The sequence below is a fragment of the Tubulanus polymorphus genome, chromosome 3 (genome assembly GCF_964204645.1).
Source record: "Tubulanus polymorphus chromosome 3, tnTubPoly1.2, whole genome shotgun sequence".
NCBI lineage: Eukaryota > Metazoa > Nemertea > Palaeonemertea > Tubulaniformes > Tubulanidae > Tubulanus > Tubulanus polymorphus.
In genome coordinates, this window is record NC_134027.1 from 10,270,847 (window position 1) to 10,283,086 (window position 12,240).

At 36.6% G+C, this 12,240-nt stretch overlaps 2 protein-coding genes across 4 annotated transcripts; one reads left to right on the forward strand and one right to left on the reverse strand.

The window, feature by feature from the left end:
• Positions 1–222: 222 nt before the first annotated feature.
• Positions 223–4,970, reverse strand: LOC141901837 (tRNA N6-adenosine threonylcarbamoyltransferase-like). Of its 2 annotated transcripts, none has more exons than XM_074789339.1 (13): positions 4,828–4,970; positions 3,904–4,045; positions 3,672–3,791; positions 3,319–3,420; positions 2,561–2,634; positions 2,215–2,310; positions 2,094–2,143; positions 1,933–2,011; positions 1,712–1,811; positions 1,444–1,500; positions 1,015–1,090; positions 551–649; positions 223–324 (listed from the first exon to the last, which is right to left on the reverse strand). In XM_074789339.1, exons 2-13 carry the CDS (start codon positions 4,016–4,018, stop codon positions 273–275), a joined length of 1,020 nt encoding a protein of 339 aa, XP_074645440.1. In that variant the 5' UTR covers positions 4,019–4,045; positions 4,828–4,970; the 3' UTR covers positions 223–272. The 2 variants fall into 2 exon arrangements, with proteins under 2 accessions (XP_074645440.1, XP_074645441.1); XM_074789340.1 differs by lacking the exon at positions 4,828–4,970 and adding an exon at positions 4,724–4,742.
• LOC141901836 (tRNA-dihydrouridine(20) synthase [NAD(P)+]-like) lies at positions 4,861–11,893 on the forward strand. 2 transcript variants are annotated; one of them, XM_074789337.1, is made up of 14 exons: positions 4,861–4,921; positions 5,840–6,078; positions 6,171–6,216; positions 6,324–6,415; positions 6,981–7,024; positions 7,775–7,835; positions 8,492–8,605; positions 8,870–9,027; positions 9,371–9,536; positions 9,990–10,111; positions 10,390–10,524; positions 10,616–10,706; positions 11,022–11,089; positions 11,542–11,893. In XM_074789337.1, the coding sequence occupies exons 2-14, from the start codon at positions 5,950–5,952 to the stop codon at positions 11,825–11,827; spliced, it is 1,512 nt and encodes a 503-aa protein (XP_074645438.1). In that variant the 5' UTR covers positions 4,861–4,921; positions 5,840–5,949; the 3' UTR covers positions 11,828–11,893. The 2 variants fall into 2 exon arrangements, with proteins under 2 accessions (XP_074645438.1, XP_074645439.1); XM_074789338.1 differs by lacking the exon at positions 4,861–4,921 and adding an exon at positions 5,028–5,044.
• Positions 11,894–12,240: the final 347 nt, after the last annotated feature.

The window sequence follows — 12,240 nt, forward strand, 5'->3', positions numbered from 1 at the left end:
ATCGACCATTTTTTCATATACATTAAGCATTACAGTACGCAATTGCACTGACCCCTCCCCCTCCCTTATGCGTACGTAATAAATGAATGACCCCTAATCGGATCACTCTGGACTAGTTGACATATGATTCGGTTTAGGTGGAGTCTACTCTACTTCCAAATGAAGTAGTTTGATAGAAACAAGACCATACCCAACACAACCAGTTTAAGTCGAGAGATAAATTCTACATACAAGTTTTTATTAGAAAACAATTTAGAAATATATGATGGACATCAGGTTTTGTCGTCTTTCCTCCATGTAACAAGTACTTCATCTGTTCTATATCTGAAATTAAACAAAATCACACTCATTTGTTTGAAAAATTTCAGGTTCGAAATTGTAAGAAAAACTCCAAATGGTACATTAACAAAATTGTCAAATCAATAATATATCAATATGCAATCTGGTATACAAAGGCTGGCTTCCATACAATAGCAGTCTCAAATGAATGAGCAGGAGAACAAATTCTGCCTCAGTTCAGTTTGATAAGAAACTTTATGTAGTTACATACCTTTGGGTACAAAATGTATCTTCTAATGGCGTAGTTTGACCCGATCTGAACATCTCCCAACCTGCTTGAGCAATCATTGCACCATTGTCTATACAAAATCTACAAAACACAGATATAAATTTAGCCTAAAAAAACAGTGAAACATTACTCAATACTGGATATATCAAATCAAAATTTCTTATCTTAAAAAGGGATTGACCATGTTATTTATTTGATTGGTAGATTTCGTTTCATTTGTCTTGATATGGTGTCCCTTACAAACCAACCACACCTGCAGGGAGCGAACTGATTTTTTACCAAATGTGTTTTGTTATGAAACTTAATCCTTTCACTAATTTTGTTGTAATAAGGTTCAGATTCTACTCCTGATGAAACTAGGTACGTAGTCCAGGGACGCAATGAATCATTGAATTTGTCACAAGCTAGAATATACATGCACGCGAACACACGCTGAAATACCCTACCTCATGTCGGTAGCGAATAAAGTTGCATTCCTCTCTTCTGCCATTTTATCCATCATTTCTTGTAATCGTTTATTGCCTGGAATATGAAAATAGACACCAGTTTATATTTCTTGAACATCAAAGCATTAATTATGTACAGATTGGATGTCATTCATTAAGTATGTACTATGAGACTTGAAATTTGCCATTTTCTACAAAATTTTCTGAAAATGGGTATCTAGGGATTGTGTATACTGGCGCATAAAATTCAATAGTTTATCCCAAGAAACCTTTAAAAAGTATTCGAATTGTTCTTTATAGAAATAAGCTAGAATAATATATATATATATATATATATATATATATATATATATATATATATATATATATATATATATATATATATATATATATATATATATATATATATATATATATATATATACTCACATCCCACACCGCCAACTATTAATACCTCTTCTGAACCACAATGTGCCATAGCTCGTTCTAGAATATAAAAATCGCGCAACATAAGATAGGATTTAACTCTGACAGTTAACTCTTCAGGAATATATGAGCAAGGTATCTTATTTCATCACAAAGAATCCGCGCATTGATTACGATTATGTTAAGACACATTCATACACAAATATTCTTTTTTTTCATTTACCCGGGTATACGTCTATCACTGGAATATGCTGCTGTTATTTCCACTTACCGGTGATTTCAATAAGCATAGCAAATACTGTTTCTTGTAAAGAGAAGCAAAGATCTTCCGGTGTGTATTTTCCGCTGTCGATAAGACTTACAGCTCTGTCCTACAGAATATGAACAATGCCAAGTATATCCTCCTACCCTTTTGGTCATACATTTTCATTACAGCAGAGTAGAGGCGGAATAAAATCTGAATCAAGAAAAAGTGGTTGAAATACTAATTACCTCAATGTAGGATAACAATCCAGAAAATGAGACATCCATTCCCTTGACCGTGTATGGCAGCTCCAAGAATTTAGTTCCCCTGTACACAAAAAAAAAATGAATGTCTAAATGATCACTTGAGGAATCATTTCCAGATTAAGTTTCCATTCAGACATTCTTACTTTTTAGCCAACTGTTCTATGTTATATCCAGGACTGGGATCGTTGGAAAGCTGAAAAATTACAATTAATTTTCTGCATGTATGCCAAGATGTATGAGTCATTTTGTTACATGGCAACTCACTTTTAAAACTCGAGCAAATCTGTCCAAACAGTTCCCGACAGCGATGTCGATAGTTTCTCCGAAAATACGATATCTGCCTTCAAGATAAGCTATAACCTATAACCAAATACAAAGAGAAAACACAAAATAAGGCCAGTCTTAAACAAGAAGGCAGTATTCCACATTCCCCATCAAATCTGGATCATTTAGAAGACTCATTCGCAATTGCCTGATAATATCTACTAATAATAAATTAGGGCCTATTCAAATTCCCAATCAAAAATCTATGATGATAGCGATGGGAAAATCATCGGCAATGAATGAATATTATATCTCAGTTTAGTACATCGTAATAATATACACGTACCTGTGTATTTCCACCACTAACATACAGAACTGTAGGATTTTTCGCCCCAGTTATCAAGCGACCCATTTCAATATCTACAGTCTGGTTAAAGATGAATGTAATGGCTGATACATCAATGCAAAAAGTTTCATTCAGCTCAAATAGGCTGATTTTTACATACATTGTACTACTTTATATGAGTGTGCAGGCCTTTTGTATATATATACCAAAGCCATGAACCAGTATATGGGCCTAGTATTCAGGGTTGGATCCAGGGGGACTTGTGGGACTTGCACAAATCTATCAAATTTTTTCAAGTGCCCTTTTTCATTTTGGAAACAAAGAAAACTGGTGCATTTCAGTGCAGTAGTGCACCTAATATCACCATTAGGACATCAAAATTTAGTACCCTCTTACGGATGTGACAAAATCTTTAAAATTGGCCCCAGGTAGGCCTATAAAGTAGCGAGCAATCTGACCATTTGTTTTAATCCAGTAGTTGAACTCAGTTAGGTTGTCATCAGATAGGTCATCACATTCCTTGGTCCTCATTATTTCGTGAGTACCAATAATTTGCATATTTACAATTCAATTTATGTTTGTATTATCAAAATGTTTCAGCCATCATTTGGATAAGTCGTCAATATAATGATCATCTCAGCTATAACTACTTTGACTGTACATCATAATCTATGTATACAGGAATTCAATCAGTTCTTTCTGAATTGCGCAGCTCTAGTTGACTGGGTGCAAATCAACATATTATATCAAAAGGATACGTCCAATGCAATGGTTTACGCCGATGATGGGCTTATTCCATAGTTGTGCAACAGTCCGGGCCACTACAGCAACTGATACTAATGGCGCACCCATACCAGGACCTAAATTGATATGTTACAGTCAAACATTACATACCGGTATATGAATATTTTACCGAGATATTGGAGAGTTTATGCTTTAACATATAACAGTTTTCAATACATCATACAGAAAGACCAACCAAAGGATTCAAATCATTTTCAGTGAGTTTGCAATTGTCCAGCTTGTGATGGACACTATTCTACACATTGTAGTTCGTTTACAGCATCGTAAATATAGCCTAGGTTCGAAAAACAAATCAATATGTACAAACCCTTTGTATAGCAAATAACATCAATTTTATCCGGAGTTATTTTAGCTTCATCAAGAGCTTCTCGTAGTACCGTCAGTATACAGCCTCGGTGATGTTTGGCCGTGTCTCTCGGAAGGAATCCTATAGGAAAAATAAATAATTTTTGCGATTACCACGAGGAGCTTACATAAAGAGCTAGCGCAACAACTTCCATTGCATATAAATAACATAGGCCTACTACTACATGTATTACCTTCGCCAGGTGGCGTGATGTAAGTGCGTCTGGGATTTGACAGTACGTTGCCATCCTCAATAATCCCAATTCCAATTTTGTTGGCGCTGCCTTCGAATCCAATGGCAATAACCATATTACGAAATATTGTTCAGTATCATATCTGAAAAGTTAAAAGTCACATACTTTCTAATTTAATTTTCACATATTCCGTTTTATATCTTCCAACCACGGTATTTTCCGCAGGGGCTCGTCCAGGGATACTGGATGATCTTAAGCTACAGTTCACCACCAAACCTCAAATACGAGCCACAGGGGTTCGTCACGATAGCTAGGGGTAAAAAATCAAAGATGTGACCCAGTACCCTAGGTACCACCTATAAAAAAAGAATCGGTCGATGGGTTACGAAGTAATGAGCAATTGAAATGAGAAGGTCAATTCTAGTATGTCAAAATGTTAGCTCCCTTTTCTTTTTTTATAGGTGGTACCTAGGATACTGGGTCAAATCTTTGATTTTTGACCCCCAGCTATCGTGACGAGCCCCTGTGATACGAGCCCGCCCTCCTGTGGACCTGTGGTATTTTCCTTGACATGTCCACAATCTCAATATCAGCATATCAGGGATAAGGTTATAACAATAATTCTAATGTATTAGGCCTAGTGGGGTGTTTTCTTAATACTGGATTTACACTGTCATCAATTTAAGTGAGAAACGCCGCCGGTGGGACATGACAAATACTGTCAGTTTTACTCAGTAATTAATGGAGTTGTTAGCACAGGTAAGATTTGGTTCGTGCCTTTTTTTAAAGAAATACAATTAGTTGAAAAGTACAATCTGACTCAAATTAAAGATTTATCGTAAGGATTATGTAGACAGCTTCGTTTTATGAGTAAAAAGCCTGAAAAACAGTAAATTTGGCGAAAAATTGAAAAAATTTACGAACCTGCAAAAGATTTCTGAGCTCCACAGTTAGTCAAGGTCACCATTCACACCAATTCTCAATACAAATTTGTTGCTCCCAAAGGTTGAAAAATTGTGTAAGTGTGAGTCTGCATAAACTCTCACATACAGCCAACACACGGTCTTAGGTTACTTAAGAGATTGATCATTCAGGTTTAAGGTCCTTTGATTCGACTTTTTGATACTGATTGATAAGCCATGTACGTGTGGACCTTTGGATTCAATTCAATATTTTTATTCACAACAACATACATAGATTGACAATAAAGTTAAAAGAAAAACGAGAAAGGAAACATATAAAGACAGTGAATGCAATAGTACATGTCCTCTAATTTAAGCTAAGGGAAATACAGTCTTTGATTTTGGCCTCCGGGCCCAGCTATTGCTATTACGAGTCCTTGCGGTGTGGGTGGGCCGTAGTTAGTTACCTAATCGTTGGTGGTAAGCTTTTTATAATCGGATGGGCTTATACCAACCATGTGGTTTGTGAAAATATCCGATTGTGAAACTAAACCACAGACAGGTTACTGACTAGGTGGGCCGTGGCTGAGGCTTGCGGTCGAGAGTGCAGTTGTCGGATTATTGTTGTTGATTCTTCTTATGGCCCCCTGCCTTCTAGTCAGTAACCTAAATGTGGGTCTAGTTTCACAAACAAGCTTAGGCCTATCCAATTTTAAATGCTTACCGTGCTGAAAATGAAAGCAATTAAGTAGGCCTAACTAACTATGTGTGCACAAATAGATGTTGAAATGATTCAGACTATATTACCAGTATTTGGAGTCTGAATACCAGATGATGTACAGGTTCCTAATTGTATGTGCTCAATTCCTATTCGTAGTAGTGTGAATGAAACGACAGTACAATTTATGACTACCGGTACTTACAACCGTACGAACCTGGTCTCAACACATCTCTGAATAGTTCATTGATTCTTATGTCTCCCTAAAATATCTTACGTATTGATGCTTATTTGAAAATTGTCTTATCTTTTTCAGATCATCAGCAGACTATTAAGAAGTCTTCAATACCCTCAATATTCAGAACTGAAGCGGTTTATGACCCTCAATGTTTAATGATTCCAGCAATTGATTAATGAGTCGTTATAATGCAGCCAAATAAGATGGATACAGTAGATTTCAGGAATAAGAATATTTTGGCCCCAATGGTCAGAATCGGACAGCTGACCACTCGGTTACAAGCATTACGTTACGGAGCAGATTTGGTATATTCTGAGGTAGTTATTCCCTCCTATCTATTACCAGGGTGATTCTTTACCCTTTCAAGTTTACCTATCGCGTACGTAAGTAATAACTTTTACTTTTTCAGGAAGTAATCGATTATAGAATGTTGAGAACTAAGCGAGTTGAAAACAGTTGAGTATATCATCATTTGCAGCCTGAAATCGCTACTTGCTGAAGCATTTTATTGCATTAATTCTTACACTCACATAAAACTCATCGCTTATTTTCCTTTAATCAGATGTGACTGGAACGGTCGATTTTATCGAGGATGATGGCACGATCGCATTTCAAACTCATCAAGATGAAAAAGGCAAAGTCGTCTTCCAGATGGTATGCATTTTGAAAAAAAGATAGTATAACTCAAAGATCTTTATCTTTCAGCCCACTTGTTGCTTAAATACCAGCAGGCCATCAAGTCCTCTTTTCATCCATCATCCATAGACAGAATATCCCGAGTCCTGTTTTGGGAGTTTTGAAGATGCTTCAATAGATTGACTGCAGCCCGATCGTGGCCTGATTAGTTTCAAAATGGCAGCCATCGTTTTTTGCCGAAATCAGCGCTTTTCACACATTTTTGATGTTTTCAAGTGAAATTTGAGGATGCTGCAGTCAATTTTCTTGATGATTCACATCACGTATATTTAATATCCCCCTAGAGTCATGTAACCGTTTTTTTTTGGTCGAAAAGGCCATTTTTGCCTGAATTTCGAGACCTGTAGCTTACTGTTGATTCTCCATCTTTCATTGATATTTGTGATATCTTGGGGAGGGAGCTTAAACATATCAGATAGGTTTTTCAATCAGTCAACTTTTACATGCAACTGGTGGCCATACTGGATATATACCGATAATCTTAGAAATAATTGAAAATAAGAGAGTGTTCTATCATTTTAAGGGCACTGCTGATGCTAAAAGGGCTGTTGCTGTTGCGAAAAAGATGTAAGTACCCAAAAGGTTTCCATTAATTCAGCAATTTCAACCACCAAAAATAACTTTCATAAAATAGATCATAATATAAGAGCCTTCAGCGTACATTGCCACTGGGTTTATCCCATTTTATTACCTCCACTGTGACCAGAGTGTGAGGTCTGCTGACCTAATCGTTTAGGGTGTTTCCGTGGTCCGGTAGGCATCCGCGGTCCGTTAGTCTTTCAACTTTTAATTTAAATCGTTGCTAGTCCTCCATTTTGAGACTTGATACCTGGTACCAGACTTCCAGTGTTTATTGGATCATTAAATTAAGTAAGGGTGTTCCACGGGGCAGCAGCTACTAAGCTACATAGCTATTCTTAAGGGTGCCTTTAGAGTGCCTTGGGGCTATTAGATGCTATTAGGGCTATTTCACTTACCAAAAGTTTCAATTGGCAGCCTCCTGATCAATTTTGGCATAATATATTTTGGTGGTTTCGCAAATGTACTACTGAATCTACTTCAAAAACACTGTACATGACTGCTGGCTCAGAAAAACGGACAAATGATTCATCTGACAGAAGTGCCCGTGTGACTCGACCACACGTGATCAGTCAGTAGTTCAGCCAATGAGTGGCCAAAAGTCGGAAGATATTTGAAGTCAGAAGTTAACGAAACACAGTGGAACTATACCGGTCGAAAGGCTGCTTGTCGATACATGTGTATGGGATATTTCCAAAATTTCTACATGTGAATTAATGTCTTGTCTTGTCTTTTCAGTGAAAACGATGTGGCGGCAATAGACATCAATATGGGCTGTCCAAAGGAATTCTCTATCAAGGTGATTGAAAAAATGACCAAAAAATGCTCAGAATCATTTGAAATTTGAATCCTAAAAGGTTAATTTGTGCTGTTTGTTGAAAACTTTTAAACTACTGCTATTCTGTAATATGTCTCCTAGTTGGGGGAGGAGACATCTTTTTAAGACAGTTTTTACTGTTTGTCATCCCCTCGATACCTTGTTTGCCTGATACAGCCTGAAATTCTAGTTAGATTTCCCTGAAACTTGGTGTGAAGATTAAGGCATGTCATCCCTATCGAAAATGGAGTTATCAGCCATCTTATACGGTATGACTGCCATGGCAGCGATCTTGCATTTATAATCTTGATAGCATGATACAATCTACAATCTTTGATGGACTTCCATGAAACTTTGTGTGAGGATTGGGGTAAGTGAGATGTCCACTCCTCTTGAAATTGGAGGTTATTTTGAGAATGGCATCTATATGGTGCCAGAAACCCCCATTCTCAACGGGAAAAATGTTTTGTTCACAGCGTTATGGCCTGTTGTCAGGAGTTGAGACAAGTTAACTTATTCTGTACGGACTTGAACTAAAAATTCCTACTAAATTAATGAAAAACTATTTTCTATGAAGTATGCAAAATATTTTACCTGTATTTCTTGCCCCATTACCGTCTGGATTTCTTCTGTTTCAGGGTGGAATGGGAGCTGCACTACTGACACAGCCAGAAAAAGTACGAGAAATCCTTTCGGAATTGGTGAAAAATATTAGAATACCGATAACGTGCAAAATCAGAGTTTTGCCAGATGTAAGTATTCGTTAATGGACATAAGTCGAGTATGGATGATATGAAATGCTACACCAGTTATGAAGTTAACTAAAAACTATATCAAATTATAAGGGACATGTTTCAGACCCCCTAGAGAAGGTTGTTCGACCATCGTCATTGTCACAATCATGAATAAGAAGGCTTTTCTTCGAATCTTCTATCTAATAATGTAACCAGGCTACTCTTGAATCGTTTTATAACAGTTTGACAAGAGATTTTCAAGTATTCTTATATCCATTAAAGCTCGATGACACGTTAAAGCTGGTCAAACTGATAGAATCGACTGGTGTAACAGCGCTCGGTGTACACGGGCGTACTCGCGAGGAACGACCTCGCCACCATAATCGTAATGATGTCATCCAGAAAATCGCGGAAACAATTGGAATACCTGTGATAGCCAAGTAAGTTATTCAGGTTTTAGAATTAAAAACTGTAGATCTGATTTGTCCCCACAGGAGGGCACTGTACAGGAGGGTATTCATGAACTATATGAGCCAATGGGGTGAACTTAGGTTGTCAGAGTTAGTCAACTATTTGCAAAGTGCGGTCCGAAGTGTGGTCCGAACTATAGTCCAGAAATAATGAACCACGGGATTGAGCACATTCACTGTAGTTCGGACCTAGTTCCAAGATGGCCAACTCTGTGAAATGCAAAAGACTGAACTAAAGCGCGTTGATTTATTAGCTACAAACACCGAAGTTTGTCCAGGCTGCTTGTATTTGAATTGTGATTAAACTTTTTAGTGGAGGATCTCAAAGTATTAAGAAATATGAAGATATTGAAAAGTTTCGGCGAGCAACAGGTGCATCTTCGGTTATGATTGCTAGAGCTGCCCAATGGAATACTTCTATTTTCCGCAAAGAAGGCATGCTTCCAGTTGTTGATGTCATCAAATCATATCTTAAACTAGTAAGTTCCTACATTGACAACATTTGAGTCACCGAGTAATTGACCACCATTTTGATTGTGTCATGTAACTGAATTTTATATCATTCAAATTGCTAGGAATTGGAGCTCTAAGCTAATTGTCTATTGGATTAGACTTAGTTATGTTCACACACTAGCCGGGTGGCCAGTGACCCGGCAAAACTCAGAAAAATCTAGAATAAGTCAGAGAATACTCAGGGAGTTTGACAAATTTTACCAAAAATCTGGAAAACTCTGGGGAATTTGGTGATGCTATTGACCATATGTTTCTTTATGTACGTGATCCATCAAAAAATGAATGAATAGTAACATTTTAAACCTAAAAATTTCTTTTTGTAAATGGATGGAAAGTGGCCACCCTGTCCAGTTAAACAGAATAAATTTAGTGGTTTGATTGACTTATTTTGATGTTACCATTTATTTATTGTGCTGCAGGCAATCAAGTTGGACAATGCGTTCTGTAACATCAAGTACAATGTTCAACAACTCTATCATCAAAATATGGAGTCTCCAGATGGTTATGCATTGATGCATTCATCTGATATTCGTGATATTTGGTAAGGCTGTGCAAGTGAAATTTATCTTGTCAAAGGTTTAAATCCAACCGAATATACACCAATTTTAACTTTAAACAACTCAATAGACTAATAGTGGAGTTTAGGCTAATATTATAACTAATCTATGAAACCAACACCTGTATTTTGAAAAATCTAGCACAAATGCTATTTATTACATGTATCAGTCTTGAAGTCTACATCTTCTAACTTCTTGATATCTCGATTTTATGGCTACAACAGGCTTTATTTGTAACTTATTAAGTATATTTTGAATTTAGTGTGATATGGGGGCTAGGCGACTATTATGAGATGCATAAGATTAAGAAAAATATAGACGTGTCAACAGTTCCGATAAACAAACGCAAATTGGAGGACGGCGAAGAACTTTACGAGTTAGCACTTTGTTTTCAGAGGTATGTTATTTCCAAAAGGAAAGAAGCGTCCGTTAAAGAATTTATTTTGTCATCATGCGATAAAGTTGTGTTCTTCTTTATCTTTTGGTAGGAAGAATAAAAGAAGTAAGGTCAGTCCCCGCGCCAATCTCTTCAACTACGTGAAGAAAAATCCTCATCTTGGAAAGTTAGACTACAAAACGGTAAGTTCTCTTGTTACATGAGACTGACGTTGTGGTTCAACAATGTTTGAAATGCAGTACAATTGTCACGAATTAATAAATGTGTGATTTAATTTAACAATCCCAAACGAAAATGATGCAATTTTGAGGGAGGGTAGAGGTTATAGTGTCTTGTGGCTGTGGCATGGACGCAAAACATTAAAATACCTCGAAATCTAATTCTAATAATCAATTTGATAAAAACCGTAGGGTACACTTATTTAGGTAGCTGAGTTCACAAACAATTTGAGATTACATGTATAATGATTGTTAAATGAATGATATATTGATTTACAGACGCAACAAGGACGGTTTTTCCGTAGTGTTCTGACTCTGAACAAGAAAAAATACTCTTCAACCGTCTGGTAATTATCCCTCGGAACTTATTGTACATGCCGAATACATGACATCAGTTGTTACGCAACTATTATTGGCTGTTAACGAAAAGTGGGAAAAATATGTGTCGGGTGAAATTTTCTTGTCCTTGTGATGAAATGCTCAACACTTCCAAATCATCGAGTGCTCAGGGGACACTACGATGATTTCAATTCCCTATTTTACCAAGTCGTGTGATTATTATTGTGATATTTGGTAACGGGATCAATCATTTATTATGTACGCATAAAATTTGACTTTTTCTACCACCCCCCCCCCCCTGTACGCAAAATCGGCCATTTTTTCATATACATTAAGCATTACACTACACAATTGCACTGACCTCTCCCCCTCCCCTAATGCGTACGTAATAAATGAATGATCCCTAACTTTGAAGAATCAAGAGGATTAATCCTGATACTCTTTTATATATATTTTCTAGGCAAAAGAATAAAAAGAGCGCCGAACAGTCGGCTGCGGCTATTTGCTTATACGCTCTGGGGTATTACGATGGCAGCGAAGATTGCCCATTGATGGCACCGACAAAGGATACCGGGCATGAAAACACTATAATCGGGAACACTGACGACGAAAAATCACCCGACAATTGTGACAAACTCAAAGACGAAGTTATTGCAATCAATGATGGGATCAGTATTACTAAAGAGAATCATAGCAATTCGAAAGTTATTTTAAAATCAGAATCAGCTCTAACAACTACCAGTTGAGCTTTATCGATATTTAATGTAATCTTTTGTGAAATAAAATAAACTCATGTAATAATTTTACGTATTGAATGCCTTTGCGTTGTACCTGTTCTCTGGATTTTATTGAGATGGATGAATTGTGGACGGATGCTTTGAGGATATCAATGAGTTCAATAAAATTCATACAATTTCTCTTGCCAAAATCAACTACAATAAAAAGTGGACATGTATTTTCAACAATAAAGAATGTGAAACGGCTATAAACTGAAGTTATTGATGTTATTTATTAGTTACCGATTGTATAATTATGTTGATGTTTTCGAAGCTGCAAGAAAAAATGTCAGAATACTTAAGTATTTAATTAGGTGTTTGGAAATTTTTAAGACAAGGCAAAACGAGTCAAAATTTCCTTAAAAACAACACAACACGAAATT